General features: G+C 41.1%; 1 protein-coding gene across 6 annotated transcripts in view; it reads right to left on the bottom strand.

The window, feature by feature from the left end:
- Window positions 1-937: 937 nt before the first annotated feature.
- The window catches only part of LOC131432714 (uncharacterized), a 757,541-nt gene continuing 736,031 nt past the window's right edge, over window positions 938-22,447 (bottom strand). For 3 of the 6 annotated variants that reach the window (XM_058599176.1, XM_058599174.1, XM_058599175.1), the window contains one exon: window positions 938-1,719. In XM_058599176.1, the coding sequence (XP_058455159.1) occupies window positions 1,435-1,719 (285 nt within the window). In that variant the 3' untranslated portion in view covers window positions 938-1,434. The remainder of the gene's footprint in view (window positions 1,720-22,447) is intronic. The other 3 variants (XM_058599177.1, XM_058599179.1, XM_058599178.1) reach the window with 3 other exon arrangements.

The following is a 22,447-nucleotide window of genomic DNA, read 5'->3' as shown; positions in this document are numbered from 1 at the left end:
GCATGCTTCGCTGTACTTAGCCACCACGCTACGCACCTAGTATAAATTTGGGGATAAAACATATTTTTTCCTTTAGCTTGTAATAGCAAAAGTTTTTGACAAATAGTATTACCTCTGCCTAGCGGATTATTTTTAGCCGTCAGGTCGCGCTAGCAGTTCAACAGGAACTGCTGCGCACTTATGAGTTAAAGACGAAACGTAAAATCAAATTGGTAAATTGGTTTAGCTGTAACTTCGACATTTTTAAATTCACACTAACCGAATGCGGGCTTTGAGTAAAAAAAATTAAACAGACGTGTTCTTTTTAATTTTAATTTTTGGGCTGGTTCTCTAATTTTCAAAAAGTATTCAACTTTTTATCACAGTTTATATTTTTTAAGAGTGCCAAATCCTACCAAATTCCCTACAACTTCTTAAACATCAATACAATTTACAGTTTCCAAGTTACCACGATTTGAAAAAAGGTAATGCAAAAATACGTACGCCCTTTTTGAAAATCAGTCTTGAGTTGAATCGGTCTCTGCATCCGTGCAAAATAAATGTTTTGTCATACTGAAAACGTGTGGAAAGTTTAATCAAAATCGGAGGATGTGAATACTGATGACTTGCTGATGATTTCTAAAACTGCCCATGTGTCTAATACATTTTGTTCTCCAGTATCCACATTTCTTAAATGTATGGATTTGTAAGGTCGGTGATATGTTTCCACTGCATTACTTTAAACTGAAGAACAGTTCTGCCTATATTCAAACACTTAAAAATTTATAATCATTTCATTCGGAAAATTTAGTTATATTTTGTATAATATAACTTCATACCCTATGTCGAAAAAAATATTCAATAAATATGCGAATCGTTTAAAACATACTAAAACTTAAGAAAAAATAATAAAATGCAGACAACTGAAAAATAATAAAATGCAGACCAATCGTTGCATGAATGTATCTGCTGTGTGGCTGAATATGTAAATGTAATACAAAAATAAACAAGATTCATTTAAAAATGTAATAACTATTATCAATTTTGACCAAATTATTATCATAATAGTCCATCAAAAACAGTTTTGATTGTCAGCCTTTTCAAATTATTTCTTTTTGCGGCTGACAGATGTGCCGCTGCGCTCCGAATTGATGACCCTAGAAACATAACTAAATCGTAATCATAAACTTGAGGTTTATGTTGACAAACGTTATTTATTAGTATCACTTTAATTATAATTATTTTCATTTTTTTGTATAAATTTATTCTCGATTAATAAAAGATACCTTTACATTCAAACACATCGCAACGAAAGAAAATAAAACGAATACCAAATACAGGAAGGAACAAAAGTTTAGTCGCTCAACCTCAACGCAACCCCAACAATTATTTGCGAATTATTTCCGTTCTTTATAGAAAGCTGATTAATATCATTCTTCAAGTGTTTGTCAGGATCTATATTTTGGTGACATCATTAACTGAAACTTTTTCAGCGAGGCTCGCGATATTAGATGTTTTCAACTCTTTCTTGTCAACTGGTGATGATTTTGTGTCCATCTTCATTGTCGACGATAAAGTAGTATTTGTTTTATTACATTTGGGCACACTTGCAGCCCTGTAATTTGGTTTTAATAAAGTGTTTATTGTTTTCAATGATGTCGATGTCCGACTGTTCGATGATGATGTTTTGGATACGGTACAAATTGATTTAGTTGCCATAGGAGTTATTCGGGTAGCACTCTGTAATAAAAAGTTATAAATATGTAATTAATAAAATAAATATATACTTGACTAAATTATCTCAACAGTTTTGCTTTTGCTTAGCGACTACTCAGCAAACTAGCAATCGATCTCGATAATTTAATCATTATAACCTAATAGCGATGGTACACAATATCAAATCAGCAATTATTGCCGAAAATTAGTTAGAATATTTTCATCTATAATGCTTTAATGAGAAACAAATATGAGAACTCAATCCAAAAAAGCTCCAGTGTTGTGTAACGTCTCTATAAATGTGTCAACCTTGGCTTTACAAAGTTCAAAAGTCAAACCTAATGATGCAGACATTTTTTTGTTGCAGACTTTTAAAAATCGAGTATTTCGCAGACTTTCGTCAAAAATGACCTCGCCATTTTTTTATAGTGAAACGAAACCCCGCAGACATTTTTTCGAATTTACCAACTATTATAACCAGTATTGGTGATTGCCGATAGTGACAGAAGCTACTCGATATTTATCTATATTGGTTACAACATTTTCAATCCGGTAGAAGCTGCTACAAGAACTCGTGTCTCTCAATGCATGCATCGTGAAAGAGTTTTTCTACATATCTTCGCTCCACTTCATAATCTGAGTATTTCACGGCCCTTAAAAATATTTATAGTCTGATCAGGCCCGTGCGCAGGAATCATCCATGGGGGGGGGGGGGGGGGGTTTCAAGGGGAGAGGTGGGTGTCCACTATATTGACAATGTAAAACGAATTCTGACAGGCTCGTGCGCAGAAATCATTAAAAAGTGGGGGGGGGGGGTAGGTGGGTGCAATTTTGTCGAACTTTTTTTAGCGAAAACGATAAAAGAAATAGTTCCCCTGCATGTAAGTATTGGGCTTTACTCTAGAGACAAGATGTGCGTTATTGAGAGCGGTGGTAGTCGGTACTTCATTGTTCATGAAACTTAATTTAAAAAAAATTCTTCATGGGGGGGGTTAAAACCCCCAAACCCCCCCCCCCCCCTGCGCACGGGCCTGAGTCTGATAATGATCGGTGCTCTGCAGGATTTACCAAGAGAGAATCGTAAGTTGACAATTGTCACAGAAAATTGATTCTATGATTATCATACTAGGTTGCAATATTTCAAAACCCTTGTGTGGAGCATTCACATACATTTTCATAGACACAACTTATACAAATGTTATATGCAGCAATAGTAAAATGATTCTATCGCAATTATCAACTGCCCATGTAGAATCGGATCGCGAAACGAGTATAAGCGACCGTTTGTTGCTTCAGAGAGAATCCCCACAGCAGCGTGCTAACCTTTGATTATCAGACAAGTCATCGAGAGAAATTCGCTCTCGCACTGGTGTACATTCTATGTTAAATAAACCTTGCCGGCTTTATTCAGCTTTCAGCCATCTGGTTGGGATGACTGGGTGGAAGGAGGTTCAGATGCCCTTTTCCTGATTTGCGCTGATCCGGCTCTGAGCGTAAAGCCAACCCTCGCATGGCATAGGTAACCATGGGATCATGATAGCGACTACTTTCGGCTGGGTTTGACGGTAGCCACAAGGGGGGCCCATACAATACAAAATGAGTACAACACCATCAACATCGGCGTCGAGTAGGGAGATAAACCCTTTCGCAAGAGGGAGTTTGAGGAGGTCTCCATCCAGAACGGGTGCGAGAGAGGAGAGCGAGGCAGTAGCTGAGGAGACGAGTGACAGCAATGTCCACGTCAAACCAGTGAACCAGCCTGAGTCCCAGGAGCAAGGAAAGGAAGTAATCAAGCCGAGTATGACAGCGGTCATAGAACAACTCGACGCGATTATTGAATTCGCGCAGGAGAAATCCAACATCAGCAAGGAGCTGAAGGCGAACCTGCTGAAGCTACGTAAGGCCGTGAACGTAGCTAAAAGGGACCAAGAGGCGTTGATAGTGCGGCTAGAGGGTGGCGGAAAGTCGGAGAAGTGTTCTCAAACAGAGCCCTTCACCTTCGATACCGACAAAAAACAGGAGGCGGTCGACTATGCGCTCCGGCTCACGATTGAGCGGAATAAACAGCGCCGGAAACGCGCCAGGGATTCTCCAGGCAGTAAACGCCTGACTCCCAAGGCCAAAAGGAGCAAAGACCATGGCGGAAATGATGGGGCGAAGGAACGTGGCGAGGGGCTCAACCCAAACCTCGGCACTCGAACCCCGGATCCGAGCCATGTAAGCGAACCCGGCGAGAATCCATGGGTGAAGGTCGCCAAGAAGAAAAGGGTCCAAAAAGATGCTGGGCCCAATCCCGCGAGGAGGGCTAGGGATAAAGGAGAGGCTTTGTTGGTTAAGGCCGACAAAGAAAAGTACGCCGATGTGCTCAAGGTCATGCGGAGCGAGGCAAAGCTAGCCGAGCTTGGCAAAGAGGTTCGCAGCATCCGTCGTACGAAGACGGGAGAAATGCTGCTCGAGCTTAAAGTCGTGGAATTGCAAAGGCCCAGACCGGTGCAACCTCTGCAAGCGTTGCGGCGGCGAGGGGCACATGGCGTATGCATGCGAAAGAACGCCACGTTGCATGCTATGCGCGAGCAAGAAGAAGGCCACAAACCACGTCATGGGCGGACCTACTTGTTCAACAAGTGGAGGGAGCAAAACTATATGCAAGTAGTACAGCTGAACCTAAATCACTGTGCAGCTGGCCAGCAATTGCTGCACCAGTCAGTGACGGAATGGGGCATTGATGTCGCGATTCTCTCGGATCCCTATCACACACCGGTAGATAACGGGAACTGGGTGTCTGACGAAGCCAAGACGGTGGCGATCTTGACGACTGGTCGATACCCAGTGCAAGAGGTGGTGAAAACACAAGCGGAGGGAGTAGCCATAGCTAAGGTAAGCGGAGTTTACTATTGTAGCTGCTACGCTCCACCGAGATGGTCAATAGACCAGTTCACTCGGATGGTCGACATGTTGACCGCAGACCTGGTGGGTCGGAAGCCGGTGGTGATAGCCGGAGACTTCAACGCCTGGGCAACGGCTTGGGGCAGCCGCTTCACCAATAGGAGAGTACAGACGTTACTGGAGGCCCTCGCCAAGTTGGACGTCGTGTTAGCGAATGATGGACTGAAAAGTACCTTCCAGCGGAACGGAGTCGAGTCGTTTATCGACCTGTCTTTCTGTAGTCCCGGCCTAGCTGGAGATCTTAATTGGAGAGTTGATGATGGCTACACCCATAGCGACCATCTAGCCATTCGCTACACGATCGGCCAATTGGCGAGAAGCACAAGGAGGAGTAATACTCCCAAAACTCTAGCGTGGAAGGTGGCTAACTTCGACCGCGAAACGTTTTGCGCTGCCCTTGAATTAGAGGAGCACAACGCGAACCTGAGAGGGGACGAGTTGGTCGCTATCTTGTCACGGGCGTGTGACGCGACCATGCCTAGAAAGGCTCAACCGAGGACCATCAGACCACCGGTCTACTGGTGGAACGAGCAAATCGCACGCCTTCGCGCATCCTGCCTCAGGGCTAGAAGAAGGATGCAAAGAGCTCGATCAGCGGAGATGAGGATGGAGAGGAACACGGCGTTCAAAGCGGCGAAGCTAGCACTAAACAAGGCCATCAGCGCAAACAAAAGAGCCTGTTTCGAAGAGCTATGCGAGGGAGCCAACTCCAACCCATGGGGCGATGCCTACAGGATGGTGATGGCCAAAACGAGAGGGGTGCTAGCACCCCCTGAACGTAGTCCGGCGAGGTTGAAGGAAATCATAACGGTTGTCTTTCCCCACCACGACACGTCCCCCTGGCAGCCAGCTCCGCTACCAGCGAATGAAGTCGTAAAGGTGACGAACGAGGAGTTGCTCACTGCGGCGAGATCACTCAATACAAAGAAAGCCCCGGGGCCAGACGGTATCCCGAACGTGGCTCTAAAGGCGGCTATAATGACAAAACCGGACATGTTCAGGGAGGTCATACAGAGATGTCTGGACGAGCGTATGTTCCCAGACATTTGGAAAAGACAAAGATTGGTACTATTACCGAAACCTGGGAAACCCCCAGGGGATCCTTCGGCGTATAGACCAATCTGTCTGATAGACACTGTGGGTAAGCTCCTTGAGAAAATCATCCTCAACAGGCTAGCCCCCTTCATAGAGGAGGCAGGAGGACTGTCCAGTCAACAGTACGGGTTCCGCAGAGGCAGGTCGACGGCGGACGCCATAACATCGGTGGTAACCGCGGCGGAGGTAGTTATACAGCGCAAACGACGAGGGATCCGCTACTGTGCGGTAGTAACGCTAGACGTCAAGAACGCGTTCAATAGTGCTTGCTGGGCAGACATTGCTGATTCCCTACTTCGACTAGGAGTACCGGAAGGGCTGTACAAGATTCTGGAAAGCTACTTCCAGAACCGAGTATTGCTCTACGAGACCGACGAAGGCACACGTAGCACTCCAATCACGGCTGGAGTACCACAGGGATCTATCTTGGGCCCGATCCTGTGGAATATAATGTACGATGGAGTACTGAGGTTGAGGCTCCCTCCGGGTGTCAAGATAGTCGGGTTCGCGGACGACGTCAGTCTACGGCGAATCCATCGAAGAGGTCGAACTGAGTGCATCACACTCAATCTGCTTGGTGGAGGACTGGCTGAGTAGCAGGAAACTGCAACTCGCGCACCACAAAACAGAGGTGATGGTGGTAAACAACCGCAAATCGGAACAGGAGGCGCTGGTACATGCCGGAGATTGCGTGATCCCCTCCAAGAGATCACTGAAGCAATTGGGTGTGATGCTCGACGACAAACTCAGTTTCAGTAAGCACGTTGCATACGCCTGCAAGCGCGCATCAACAGCCATCGCGGCGCTCACCCGTTTGATGGCAAACAGCTCGCCTGTGCGCTCCAGTAAACGAAGGTTACTGGCAGGAGTAGCAGTTTCGATCCTCAGGTACGGCAGCCCGGTATGGGCGTCAGAACTGAATGTGGAACGCAACGCACAGATGCTGGAGAGTACGCATAGACTGATGTGTCTTCGCGTAATCAGTGCATACCGCACTGTATCGAGGGATGCGGCCTGCGTGGTTGCAAGCATGATGCCTATCGGTCTGATAGTGAAGGAAGACGCGGAGCGCTACAGCATGCGAGGAGACAGGAACGCCCGTAGGGCCTCCAAAGCCGCTTCTCTACGCAGATGGCAACAAGAGTGGGACAGCTCAACCAAGGGCAGGTGGACACATCGGCTCATACCTAGGGTCTCGAGCTGGTTAGATAGACCTCACGGAGAAGTGAACTTCGGCCTGACGCAATTGACGTCGACCGCGGCATCCCAAATTGCGGGCATATTGCAGCGGAAATGGAGTTCGGATCAACAACAGGTCAGCCGCGTACCGTAGCAGGCTCAAGAGGGATCAGCGAATAAACGTCGGTCCGGGAGAACCTTCTTCGTCGGAGTAGTCTAGATCCATCGTCGGGGACTAGACGAGAAGTACGTAAAACTGCTAGGATCGTCGGGGCGCCAGTGAACCGGAAGCTTTCCTCCAACCGGAATCACTGGATCGACCCAGGCATCCTCTCGGTCGGGCGTTGACGGGTATCGAAGGCGTCGGTTTCGGGAGGGCCTCCATCGTCGGGGAACTCTCCGTCGGTGTAGGCTAGATCCTTCGGCGGGGGCTAGTCGAGTAGCCGCCACAACACCGATTCGAGTCGTCGAGGCGCCAGCGAACCGGAAGCCATGCTCCAACCGGAATCGCGGGACCGACCTCGACACTCCATCGGGTGTCCCGTGTGGTGTAAGAGACTCGGTGTCGGGAGATTCTCCTTCGCCGGGGAACTCTCCGTCGGAGTAGTCTAGATCTCTTGTCGGGGACTAGATGAGTAGATCGTCGCGTGGTACCGATAGGATCGTCTGAGCGCCAGTGAACCGAAAGTCACGCTCCAACCGGAATCATTGGATCGACTTAGGCATCCTTTCGGTCGGGTCGTAGACGCGTACCGTAAGCGTCGGTTCGGGAGGACTTCCCTCGTCGGGGAACCCTCCGTCGGTGTAGACTAGATCTTTTGGTGGAGACTAGTCGAGTAGTTCCGCGACGTAGCATCAGTTTTGGGTCGTCGAGGCGCCAGTGAACCGGAAGCTACCCTCCAGCCGGCATCACTGGACCGACCTCGTCATCCAACTGGTCGATCCCTCGAGAGCAGGATGCTGATCCCCATTCTGCATAAATCTGGGGAGGGTGCTGTGAGCACCAATAGCCTTCCACCCCGAAGTAATACCTAGCGGTGGTGCCGGGGAGGTAGGGTTGGAGATCCAAGGTGTTTTAGTGGGTAGTTCCAATCAACAGTTGGGTAGTCCTGTGGAGAGTCCCACACTCCGTGCGTAAATGCATTTCACCTTGTGAAAAAAAACCTTGCCGGCTGCGATGATATCCGCCTCTCTTTAATGGAACTGATTGAATCGTGTGAAGAGTTGCTAGAGAGCGTTCTGTCTGAAGATATTCAAAAATTTTACCTGGTATATCTGATCAATACACAATATAAAAACGTGATTAATCCACCTAGCAGTGAGATGATACCTTTTTTTATCAATCCGCATGTGTTTTTTGCATAGATATTCTTAGGTGTTAGTTCTCATGACATTATACTGAAGTCTTTTTTTATGCGAATTTACGTACCGCATAAAAAAAACCGCACAAAAAAAACCGCATAACTCTGAAAATTCGCATAAAAAAAACCGCATAACTCTGTAGGCTCCCGGCCGAGCGGTGGCGGGTGGCAGAATAACGAAGATGACGTTTCTTTTAGTTCTATACGGAGTAATACCACGAAATTCACCTTTTTTTCTGAGTTTATAGTTTATCTTTTTATGCTTTTCACTTAACAGCTACTTATTCTCAATAGTGCAGGATTAGGCTGTTTTGGGAGTTCTTTCCCACAATCTAACAAAAGTCACTAACGATTGTTAATAAGGCTAACACTTCACGCAGTCTCACTAAGTTCGGCATATCATTAAGTTTACGCACATATGAACGTATGTCCTACTGCAGTACAATCTAGTGCATACTCCACTAGTTTGAAAATCTATTCACAACACTTCATGGTGATCTCAAACACTACACATGAATCTGTTAAATCTCTATTCATTACAGCAATTTTCACTTCTTTAGATGCCTTCCGAAAACATTATTTCTTGCTTGATTTTGAGGTCACTTGATACTTGACCCTCACAATGCACACTATGCATACTCCTACGGCTTACTGTATTACACTCCGAACTAGACTTAACTTTTCACTTAATTCTTCAGAAATTGAGTCTGGTCTGTGCTGAACCGAGCTGAACTCTAACTTTTCACTTAATTCTTCAGAAATTGAGTCTGGTCTGTGCTGAACCGAGCTGAACTCTAACTTTTCACTTAATTCTTCAGAAATTGAGTCTGGTCTGTGCTGAACCGAGCTGGACTCTACTTTTCACTTAATTCTTCAGAAATTGAGTCTGGTCTGTGCTGAACCGAGCTGGACTCTACTTTTCACTTAACTGAACTGAACTCAACTGAACTGAACTCTGATTTTTTCCGACTAGTGGTTTTTATGTTCCTAACATTTCACTAGCTGTTCGGCCTAAACCCGAGACCATCGTGAACGTTACCGCGGTTGTCCGTGAAATTTCTTTGTTTACGCAGAGCACCTCAGTGTCGCGTAAACAAAAACACCTCAGCAACCCCGAGCACATTCCAAGAGCGCGTAAACAAAAACTGCTGCGCCAATGCAAACCAGCAAATTTGCTAAGGACGCTGCATGCCCCCTTACTTACTGAGCTTGATGATACCTTAAGGGTTAGCATCAAGTCGATTGTGATGGTATCGGACTTAGGCGCGAGGATATGGGTACTAAAAAATTTTGTATAGTTTTCATAACTTAATGATAATCTTGGATTGTAAATTTTAGCTCGGCTTATTGACTTTGTGGACAGAAAAAATATTCCGATTTTATCTAGTCAGCTGTTATCATCCTCAATTGAAGTATCCTAAAACGGATTGCTTAGATGTTTTTGTTTTCATGTGTTTTCGTTTTGCTCTGTATTTTATTATTCCTTTTGTTTAATAAGGCTAGTATACAATATGCGTTTTTAGTTTTGCTGGGAACAATAAAACGTACAAAGGTTATTTGAAAGTTTAGTATGCTATAATTATAATTTTGAGATACATACACGGCTTGGTTTTCTCCACTAATAAGTAAAATTTCTAAACAGTCTGATCGGTACTCTTGAAGAAGAAGTTCTCTGTACTTTGTATTATGGGCGGGGCGCGGGGACTATTTCGATGGTTGGACGTAGAAACAGGATATACGTACGCAAGAGCGGTTCGAAATGTTCAACACACGGCAGAGAAAACTTTTAAAATCGTAATATTTATTTAGAGACCTACCTACACAACACGTGCAAATTTACAAGCACTCATTTTCGATGCGTTGTGTTATGTTTTGTGAGTGGAACAAAAAACAGTGAATTTATGCTTCGATTCGTCACATTTGTTGGTTTGTCTGTTTTTTTTTGACATTTCTTTGATAGCCATTATATTGTCCTCCATAGGACGTACTCCATTCTGATCTATCACATGCCCTAGGTATTTTATTTCATCTTTCAATATCTGGCCTTTGCCCGGCTCAACTTTCAAATTATGTTGACGCAAAGCCTTCAGCACCTTACTTAAGTTGTTATTGTGTTCCTCCACGGTAGTGCCAAAAACAATTATATCATCTAAGTATACGATTGCTTTGACGTCTTTTATTTCGTATAGGACAGTATTCATTAATCTTTGGAAAGTAGATGGACTATTTCTTAACCCCATAGGCATCCGCGTAAACTCAAAATGCCCTTCTGGAGTGGAAAAGGCTGTCTTTGCAGCATCCTTTGGGTCGATCGGTACTTGATAAAATCCCGATTTTAAATCCAAAGTTGAAAAATATTTACTGTTCCCTAGGTTGTCTAAGATTTCATCGATCAAGGGGATCGGGTATACAAAGGGTTTTGTCACCAAGTTCAATGCTCTGAAGTCTACTACAATTCGATACTTCTTGTTGCCATATTCATCGTCCTTCTTTGGTACGCATAATACTGGAGCATTCCATGGGCTCTTGCTAGGCCTTATGATACCTTGCCTACGCATTTCTTCGATTTCTTCGTTAATATGCTTGTTTGTAGCTTCCGGAAATCTGTATTGCCGTTTGTTGATAGGCACGTTTGACGTGGTCTCAATTTCGTGCACTGCCGCATCAGTGATAGTTAGTTTATCCCCCTTCAGATAGAATACATCGCTATATGATGCCATAATCATCTCTATATCCCTAAAATTTCCTCTTTTTAGAAGATTCATATTTAGTGATTCTAATACTTTTTCCGTTCGGTCTCGACCAGTTATTTGACCGTATCTTTTATTTTCCGTAAGAATTACGTCTTGATTTGTATCTAAATCAAGGAACCATTTGTCTTCCTCGTCATACTCTCTGTCAATAAACTCCTTCTCCTTTTCATTAGTAATAGTAGTTCCACAACCGGGGAGCATACTATCTGAAAGATCGTCGTTTTTGTATAACTCATGATTGCTCTGATACGATGCATTATTGTTATCATTTTTATTCACGTGCTTTTTATTTATTTCATATTTATTACGCTTTGATAAACTACCCTCTAAGACTTCAGCATTTAGCACTTCGAGAACTTTTTCTATTCTACCTGATCCTTGTAGTGTCTTAAATTTGTTGTTTTCCACTAAGCTAAGGTCATAGTTGTCTTCTGTGAGAATAGGTTTTTGTTGCCCCGATTTGTTTTCGTCGAATTCGTCTACTATTTTTGTTCTCTGACATCCGACAGGCTTGTAATCGTTGTACTATGTTTTCCAGATGATCACATTCCGCATGTTCAAAAATTGTATCAAATCTCTAAATGCAATACCCTTTTGACTTTTCGCTGCCTGTTTCAAGCTTGCGTTTCGTAATCCCCCAATGAAATGTATTTTCAAGCTATTTTCTGCGAAGGAACTTTCGGTGTGTTGATCTCGTTGCATCTCTTCGATGCATTCATAAATTTGCAGTGCTCTATCAGCATAATTTGTAAATGTCTCCGACGGTCCTTGCTCTAATGTCTCTATTTTCTGTAAAATGCCTTCAACGGTTATTCTTATGCTGAATTGTCTTTTCAGATTTTGAAACATTTCTTCCCATGTGTTAGCTCGTATTCTGTTTATGAATGACGCTGCCTTCCCTTTCAATTTCATCAACACCACATTCAATAGTGGTTTTTGATTCTCCCCCAATGGTATTTCGTCTGCGAAATACCTTATTTGTATTAAAAATGGTTCGAGTTCATCCACTGAACCATGAAACTCTGGAATACATTGTATCGCCGTTTGCATCGGAAACCGATATCTTTCGACGTTTTCGTTCCTATTTTGGCTCATGTTTGCGGTGTTTGAGCTGTTACCGGCGCGCTTGTTTGTGTCTAAATCTACACTTAATTGTAATATGGGCGATTTTAGTTGCTCGGCCTCGATAATAGTGGATTCGTCTAATATTCTAATTGCCGCGTCGTATTTTGTTTTTACGTTTTCAAACTGATCTGTTAATGTATTCCAACAATCTACACTGACGCGCGCTTCGTAACCACCAATTAGTCTCTCTAATTCCCTGAATGCGTCGAGAAGGGTCTCTCTTTTTGCAATTATCCCAGCTAATGATCGGGGTCTAGTTTTATTTTTATAGAGATTTTCGTACTCTTTCACAATATATTCGCCAATTTCATTAATTCTACCGAGCTGATCCATTTAAGATAATTTCAAAATTACTTGCTCCGGTATTTCCCATATGTGAAGATTAGTTGTAAATATAAACCAAAAATCACTACATAAAACCATCGAATCGGTTCTTTATAGAACCATCGAAAATCTATTCTAACGGGCTATCAGAAATTTTACTCCTCAACGTAAAAAAAAACAAACTGTGTGATGTAAATAATTTCCAAGCCGTGTATGTAAATAACTCGCCTTTTAGTATCAATGCACGGTGTAAAATTGGTGTGTCAGTTGTATCTACGTCGTCCTGACATTTTACAATTATGCTATCATTAACTTAGGTTTCATTTTTTTTTTCTTTTGTGAATTTATAGTACTATATTCGGCAACGGCCCGATCAGGCGTGGTTGCCCCAATTCACTGTTGAATGTAGATGTCGAACAAAGCGCACTGAATGTGCATGGATTACTTACTCGATCAACATGATGAACATCCCCCTTCTGCCGATCATCTCCGAATTCTGGTAGTCACTTGGGTTTGCGTTCCGATGATGTCTTCCTTTGCCTCGCAAAGGACCACCGCTGTCACCACTTGTAGGCTCCCGGCCGAGCGGTGGCGGGTGGCAGAATAACGAAGATGACGTTTCTTTTAGTTCTATACGGAGTAATACCACGAAATTCACCTTTTTTTCTGAGTTTATAGTTTATCTTTTTATGCTTTTCACTTAACAGCTACTTATTCTCAATAGTGCAGGATTAGGCTGTTTTGGGAGTTCTTTCCCACAATCTAACAAAAGTCACTAGCGATTGTTAATAAGGCTAACACTTCACGCAGTCTCACTAAGTTCGGCATATCATTAAGTTTACGCACATATGAACGTATGTCCTACTGCAGTACAATCTAGTGCATACTCCACTAGTTTGAAAATCTATTCACAACACTTCATGGTGATCTCAAACACTACACATGAATCTGTTAAATCTCTATTCATTACAGCAATTTTCACTTCTTTAGATGCCTTCCGAAAACATTATTTCTTGCTTGATTTTGAGGTCACTTGATACTTGACCCTCACAATGCACACTATGCATACTCCTACGGCTTACTGTATTACACTCCGAACTAGACTTAACTTTTCACTTAATTCTTCAGAAATTGAGTCTGGTCTGTGCTGAACCGAGCTGAACTCTAACTTTTCACTTAATTCTTCAGAAATTGAGTCTGGTCTGTGCTGAACCGAGCTGAACTCTAACTTTTCACTTAATTCTTCAGAAATTGAGTCTGGTCTGTGCTGAACCGAGCTGGACTCTACTTTTCACTTAATTCTTCAGAAATTGAGTCTGGTCTGTGCTGAACCGAGCTGGACTCTACTTTTCACTTAATTCTTCAGAAATTGAGTTTGGTCTGTGCTGAACCGAGCTGGACTCTACTTTTCACTTAACTGAACTGAACTCAACTGAACTGAACTCTGATTTTTTTCCGACTAGTGGTTTTTATGTTCCTAACATTTCACTAGCTGTTCGGCCTAAACCCGAGACCATCGTGAACGTTACCGCGGTTGTCCGTGAAATTTCTTTGTTTACGCAGAGCACCTCAGTGTCGCGTAAACAAAAACACCTCAGCAACCCCGAGCACATTCCAAGAGCGCGCAAACAAAAACTGCTGCGCCAATGCAAACCAGCAAATTTGCTAAGGACGCTGCACTTCGCATAAAAAAATCGCATAACTCTGAAACTTCGCATAAAAAAGACCGCAGAAGGGAAAACGCAGTCTTTTTTTATGCGAATTTACGTACCGCATAAAAAAAAACGCATAAAAAAAACCGCATAACTCTGAAAATTCGCTTAAAAAAACCGCATAACTCTGGAACATCGCATAAAAAAAACCGCATAACTCTGAAAAGTCGCGTAAAAAAACCGCATAAAAAAAGACAACACACACACACACATACATACACACACATACACACACACGGACATTTGCTCAGTTAGTCGAGCTGAATCGATTGGTAACATTTTTCTAAAGTTTGAGCGAATTCTATACCTATTTTTTATATATATAAAAAAGGTAAAACACTAAAACCGGGGAAAATGCTTCCTTTTCCAAGAGCTATCGGCCCATCAGCTTACTCTCTGCCCTATCCAAGCTGTTTGAAAAGTCAATACTGGAGTCATTACTGGAAGAACAGTTTGGGTTCTGGAAAGGAACACAGTTCGAAAAATTCTTGTGGTTTTACATCTCATAAGATGCACACAAATGGATCGTCGTATTTCACGCAAATTTATATTCAAGAACATGAAAAATTGTGTGACTTGAAAAACATGACATAAAACATCTGATCGTCAAGGCAAATCAGTTAATCGATTGAGCCACAGAAGCATATATCTGCTTGGCTGGTAAATGGTGCATATGAATTCATACAGTCGCACTTGATAGCCGAGTGCAAATTATACTCGGAGGTTGTAAAATTCTGTACAAGTGGAATATTGCGTCATTTGAAAAGTTAAGTAGTTCTGAATTGTATCGTTTGTAGAACTATGTCACCTGTAAAATTCATATTTTTTATCTGTGAAGATCCACCATCCACCAACTCACAAGGATAAACAACGTCATCCAACAAAACAAATCAGTGTCCAAAACGACTGCCATGGCAATATTGGATATTGAAAAGGCATTCGATAATGTGAGGCACGATGGCCTGGTGTTTAAACTGCATCGGTACAATTTTCCAATGTATCTTATTAAAATTATCAAAAATTATCTGTCAGATAGAGCATTCCAGGTTTCTCCTAACAACAATTCATTCACTTTCAGAAAGATTTACTATTCCTGCTAGTGTACCCCGAGGAAGTATACTAGGTTCTATCCAATGTAACATTTTTACATCAGACATCCCACCACTTCCGGGTTGTGGTGTTCTGTCACAATTTGCTGTTGATACTGATATTTTTTACAAAGGTCGTGTCATTAATGCTCTGAAGAATAAACTACAGACAGGTCTGGACGCTTTAAATGAATATTTTACAAGCTGGAAATCTTGTTTCCACATTCAAAATCTCCAAAACTTGTCCCATCAGACGAATGCCGAATTCGATTCGGTGATGAGGTCATCCAATGGTCCGACGAAGTTATCTATCTAGGACTCACCTTTGACAGACATCTGATGTTTAGGTCACATGTTGACAAAATCATTCAAAAATGCAGCATACCCATTAGGTCTCTGTATCCGCTGATTTGTAGAACATCTAAACTATGCCTGAAGAATCAGATGACTGTTTATAAACAAATCATCCACCCCACAATTGAATTCGCAGTCCCTGTTTGGCGAGGCTGAGCACAAACGCACAAACTTAGGCTTCAGCGCATTCAAAATAAGATCTTAAAAATGATTCTTAATCTAACCCCTTGGACAAGGACTAGTGAAGTACATGAGATGGCCTCCCTGGATATACTAGAACAATAATTCGACAAATACTGCACAATAGAGAAAGGTGCTCAATCTCTGTAATACAAATAATTCAAAATTTGTACATATTAGGTTAGGGATAGTTATAAGTAGATAGATATTTTATTAATAATTAAAATAAATATTATGATTAAACATTAGTATGTAAAACAAGAGTAATTAAAACACCTATTAATAACGAATCGTATGAACAACAAAGATGAAAGGCCAAAGGGTCAAAACACCTGTACTGTAAAACGTTGATGTAATGCACAAAAATAAGATTAATAAGACTTTCAACAAGTGCATTTAACGTGTGATATCTTCCGGAACTCCAGTTAGGGAAAGACAAGTTAGCTAGAAGCGTGAACTTTTTGTTAAGAAGAAATCCTACAAGTGGCGACGAGGGAGCACTTTTTAGAACCTGTGTGTTTATTGTTTATTGTTTATCGTCTTCGATTAAAAAAAATATCGCACAGACTAAATCTAATTCTAAATTAACTCTACTCCTATTCGTCTTTTGAAAGTGTCCTTACTAATATTAAAATCAGAGTGGTTGTAAACGCTATTGAAATGTCGACAGCAAACATCTATTGGATTGTTTTGTCCATACTGCGTTCGATGAGCCACAGGTCGGAAAAATTCAGTTCTCCTCAGTGATCTACCAGGAACGTTGATATCTAATTCGGCCAACAGCACAGGGCATTCCATGTTGTGCGATATCAAATCGAATATAAACAGTCGCTGCAAGTATATTCGCCTATTTCGTAGAGTGGGAAGATTGATGAGATCGCAGCGATGATCATAGGGAGGAAGTTGTAAACGATTATGCCAAGGAAGTTGCCGAAAGGCAAATCTGATGAAGCTCTTTTGTACTCGTTCGATACTATCTATGTGGGTAGAGTGGTACGGCGACCACACAGTAACTCCATATTCGAGAATGCTACGAACCAGAGAGATGTACAGTGACTTCAGACAATAGATATCCGTAAAGTCGCGAGTATGGCGTTTGATGAGCCCTAATACTGCATATGCCTTTGCTGTCATGATTGAGTAGTGTTCTGTGAATCGAAGTTTACTGACGAGAATAATACCAAGATCCTTGACCGATGTTACTCTTTTCATAGGGACAGCGTTCATAGTATATTCGAACACAATTGGAGATCGTACTCGTGCAAAAGTAATGATGCTAGATTTTTCAATATTCACTCTCATACCGTTTTGATGGCACCATGTTAGAATTCTCTCGATATCCATCTGCAGAGCACAACAGTCCACCAGAGTTGTTATAATACGAGCCTGTGTGATTTAGGCAGCGGGAATTAAATTCCAGATTCATTTCCTATGAGTGATCAGCGAATTGGTGCGAATCCAGTCCAGGAAGCATCTGGTGGGGAGTTTTTCAAGCTACTATGAAAAATCGTTTACGGAACGCTGTAAGGGAAAGGAAAGTAGGCTAGAAGCGTGAACTTTTTGTTAAGAAGAAATCCTACAAGTGGCGACGAGGGAACACTTTTTAGAACCTGTGTGATTTAAGCAGCGGTAATTAAATTCCAGATTCATTTCCTACGAGTGAACAGCGAATTGGTGCGTATTCAGCCCAGGAAGCATCTGGTGGAGATTTTTTCAAACTGCTATGAAAAATAGTTAACGAGACGCTGTAAGTACAGTGAAAAAATTGCACATTTTTTAGTGCACCATTTTGAGAAGCGATATTGCTTCTAATTTTCCTTTATTGACGATTATTCTAACAAACTAACACAAAAGACTCCATTGTTATAATTGTTATAAATTAAACAAAAGAACTTTTGTAATAATCGTTTTCTAATGCTTCTATTTAAAAAAAAACTTGTTCATACTGGAGTTTTTTTGTCTTCGATTGGAACAATTCGATCATTTATTCCTAACTTGCAACATACGAGAAAATTTTGAAAACTCGACGTTTTTGATGGAAACAAAATAAAAAGGAAAAAATGACAAGATTGAAGATAAAGAAAAAAACCCTTTTTAATCCACCTAGTGGTGTGATAATGCCTTTCTCTTTTTTCATAACAGTCTCATGAAAATATATTTCATACTTATATTAAATAATTTCGGATACCAATTTTGACACCAATTGATTCAGATTGATTCGAGTAGTTCACAAAAGCATGCTTCAGTGTTTATGTCACACAGTCAGCATCATTTTTCCAAACTAGTGCTTGACATTTGCGTTGCCTATTTGTATGAGAACTGTGATGCTAATCTAAAAAACCCTTCTTAATCCACCTAGTGGTGTGATAATGCCTTTCTCTTCTTTCATAACAGTCTCATGAAAATATGTTTCATACATTTATTGAATAATTTTAGACACCAATTGATTCAGATTGATTCGAGTAGTTCACAAATTGTGTTTATGTCACACAGTCAGCATCATTTTTCCAAACTAGTGCTTGACATTTGGGTTGCCTATTTGTAATCAGTGATGTTAATCTAAAAAAAAAGCCTTCTTAGTCCACTTAGGGGAATTTTCATATATCTTGAAAAATCACCATAGGGGGGAGTACATGAAATTTTCGAAATCGAAAAAAAATTTTTGATGCCAAACGGCTTAGAATTGCATGAAACGTCGAGATTTAGTGTCATCTCGAAAAATTTTTTTTTGAAAAAGTCGACTTTTTGGGACTTAAAAAAAATGAAAAGTCCCAGAAAGTTGATTTTTTCAAAAAAAATTTTTTTTGAGATGACACTAAATTTCGATGTTTTATGCAGTTTTAAGAGTTTTGGCATCAAAAAAAATTTTCGATTTTGGAAATTTCATGTACTCCCCCCTATGGTGCTTTTTCAAGATCGAAAATTGTCCAACCTTTACCACCGAGCAGCACCCCTTACGCATGTACGATTTAGGTCAAATTTTGCATGAAGGCTTTTTTCGAGGTGCTTAAACTTTTGAGCACTAGAACTTAACGAAAATAGAGGTGATCCTAAAATTTTGGCACCCATATATATATATAAGAGCGGTAAAAATCAATGTGTTTTGTCGGTTACGTCACTTATACCATCATATATCTGGAACCAAAAGTCACAACCATTTGATCTTCGAACTTGATCAATGGCCCGACAGTAGCTTTCAAACGAGCCCAAATTTGTTAAATCGGTTCAGCCATCTCTGAGAAAATTGAGCGCGTTCAAATACAACGCTTTTTGTCGGTTACGTCACTTATACAATCATATCTCCGGAACCAAAAGTCACAGCCATTTGATCTTCGAACTTGATCAATGGCCCGATAGTACCTTTGAAACGAGCCCAAGTTTGTTAAAATCGGTTCAGCCATCTCTGAGAAAATTGAGCGCGTTCAAATTCAACGCCTTTTGTCGGTTACGTCACTTATACAATCATATCTCCGAAACCAAAAGTCACAGCCATTTGATCTTCGAACTTGATCAATGGCCCGACAGTAGCTTTCAAACGAGCCCAAGTTTGTTAAAATCGGTTCAGCCATCTCTGAGAAAATTGAGCGCGTTCAAATATCTTCTAAAAGTGCACACACACACATACACACACAGATACATACAGATTGATTCGAGTAGTTCACAAAAGCATGCTTCAGTGTTTATGTCACACAGTCAGCATCATTTTTCCAAACTAGTGCTTGACATTTGCGTTGCCTATTTGTATGAGAACTGTGATGCTAATCTAAAAAACCCTTCTTAATCCACCTAGTGGTGTGATAATGCCTTTCTCTTCTTTCATAACAGTCTCATGAAAATATGTTTCATACATTTATTGAATAATTTTAGACACCAATTGATTCAGATTGATTCGAGTAGTTCACAAATTGTGTTTATGTCACACAGTCAGCATCATTTTTCCAAACTAGTGCTTGACATTTGGGTTGCCTATTTGTAATCAGTGATGTTAATCTAAAAAAAAAGCCTTCTTAGTCCACTTAGGGGAATTTTCATATATCTTGAAAAATCACCATAGGGGGGAGTACATGAAATTTTCGAAATCGAAAAAAAATTTTTGATGCCAAACGGCTTAGAATTGCATGAAACGTCGAGATTTAGTGTCATCTCGAAAAATTTTTTTTTGAAAAAGTCGACTTTTTGGGACTTAAAAAAAATGAAAAGTCCCAGAAAGTTGATTTTTTCAAAAAAAATTTTTTTTGAGATGACACTAAATTTCGATGTTTTATGCAGTTTTAAGAGTTTTGGCATCAAAAAAAATTTTCGATTTTGGAAATTTCATGTACTCCCCCCTATGGTGCTTTTTCAAGATCGAAAATTGTCCAACCTTTACCACCGAGCAGCACCCCTTACGCATGTACGATTTAGGTCAAATTTTGCATGAAGGCTTTTTTCGAGGTGCTTAAACTTTTGAGCACTAGAACTTAACGAAAATAGAGGTGATCCTAAAATTTTGGCACCCATATATATATATAAGAGCGGTAAAAATCAATGTGTTTTGTCGGTTACGTCACTTATACCATCATATATCTGGAACCAAAAGTCACAACCATTTGATCTTCGAACTTGATCAATGGCCCGACAGTAGCTTTCAAACGAGCCCAAATTTGTTAAATCGGTTCAGCCATCTCTGAGAAAATTGAGCGCGTTCAAATACAACGCTTTTTGTCGGTTACGTCACTTATACAATCATATCTCCGGAACCAAAAGTCACAGCCATTTGATCTTCGAACTTGATCAATGGCCCGATAGTACCTTTGAAACGAGCCCAAGTTTGTTAAAATCGGTTCAGCCATCTCTGAGAAAATTGAGCGCGTTCAAATTCAACGCCTTTTGTCGGTTACGTCACTTATACAATCATATCTCCGAAACCAAAAGTCACAGCCATTTGATCTTCGAACTTGATCAATGGCCCGACAGTAGCTTTCAAACGAGCCCAAGTTTGTTAAAATCGGTTCAGCCATCTCTGAGAAAATTGAGCGCGTTCAAATATCTTCTAAAAGTGCACACACACACATACACACACACACACATACACACAGACATTTTCCGATCTCGTCGAACTGAGTCGAATGGTATATAACACTATGGGTCTCCGAGGCTCCGTTCGAAAGTCGGTTTTTCCAGCAATTCTAATACCTTTCTATAGAGAAAGGCAAAAAGCCTTCTCAGTCCACTTAGTGGAATTTTCATATATCTTGAAAATACACCATATGGGGGAGTACATGAAATTCTCGAAATCTAAAAAAAAAAGGCTAAGAATTGCATGAAACGTCGAGATTTAGTGTCATCTCGAAAAAAAATTATTTTGAAAAAATCGACTTTTTGGGACTTAAAAAAATCCCAGAAAGTTGATTTTTTCAAAAAAAAATTTTTTTTTTTAGATGACACTAAATTTCGATGTTTTATGCAGTTTTAAGAGTTTTGGCATCAAAAAAAAATTTCGATTTTCGAAATTTCATGTACTGGTTTCGATTTTCGAAATTACATGTACTGGTGCTTTTTCAAGATTGAAAATTGTCAAACCTTTAACACCGGGCAGCACCCCTTACGCATGTCCGATTTAGCTCAAATTTTGCATGAAGGCTTTTTAGAGGTGCTTGAACTTTTGAGCACTAGAGCTTAACGAAAATAGAGGTGATCCCAAAATTTGGGACCCTTATATACATAAGAGCGGTAAAAATCAACGTGTTTTGTCGGTTACGTCACATATACCATCATATATCTGGTACCAAAATTCACAGCCATTTGATCTTCGAACTTGATCAATGATTCGACAGTTGCTTTCAAACGAGCCCAAGTTTGTTAAAATCGGTTCAGCCATCTCTGAGAAAATTGAGCGCGTTCAAATACAACGCTTTTTGTCGGTTACGTCACTTATACAATCATATCTCCGGAACCAAAAGTCACAGCCATTTGATCTTCGAACTTGATCAATGATCCGACAGTAGTTTTCAAACGAGCCCAAGTTTGTTAAAATCGGTTCAGCCATCTCTGAGAAAATTGAGCGCGTTCAAATACAACGTTTTTTGTCGGTTACTTCACTTATACAATCATATCTCCGGAACCAAAAGTCACAGCCATTTGATCTTCGAACTTGATCAATGGTCCGACAGTAGCTTTCAAACGAGCCCAAGTTTGTTAAAATCGGTTAAGCCATCTCTGAGAAAATTGAGCGCGTTCAAATACAACGTTTTTTGTCGGTTACTTCACTTATACAATCATATCTCCGGAACCAAAAGTCACAGCCATTTGATCTTCGAATCAATGGCCCGACAGTAGCTTTCAAACGAGTCCAAGTTTGTTAAAATCGGTTCAGCCATCTCTGAGAAAATTGAGCGCGTTCAAATGCAACGCTTTTTGTCGGCTACGTCACTTATACAACCATATCTCCGAAACCAAAAGTCACAGCCATTTGATCTTCGAACTTGATCAATGGCCCGACAGTAGCTTTCAAACGAGTCCAAGTTTGTTAAAATCGGTTCAGCCATCTCTGAGAAAATTGAGCGCGTTCTAATATCTTCGAAAAGTGCACACACATATGCACACACACATACATATACACACATACACACACACACAGACATTTTCCGATCTCG

This window comes from Malaya genurostris, chromosome 2, assembly GCF_030247185.1.
Source record: "Malaya genurostris strain Urasoe2022 chromosome 2, Malgen_1.1, whole genome shotgun sequence".
NCBI lineage: Eukaryota > Metazoa > Arthropoda > Insecta > Diptera > Culicidae > Malaya > Malaya genurostris.
This window is presented reverse-complemented; position numbering and strand designations above follow the sequence as displayed.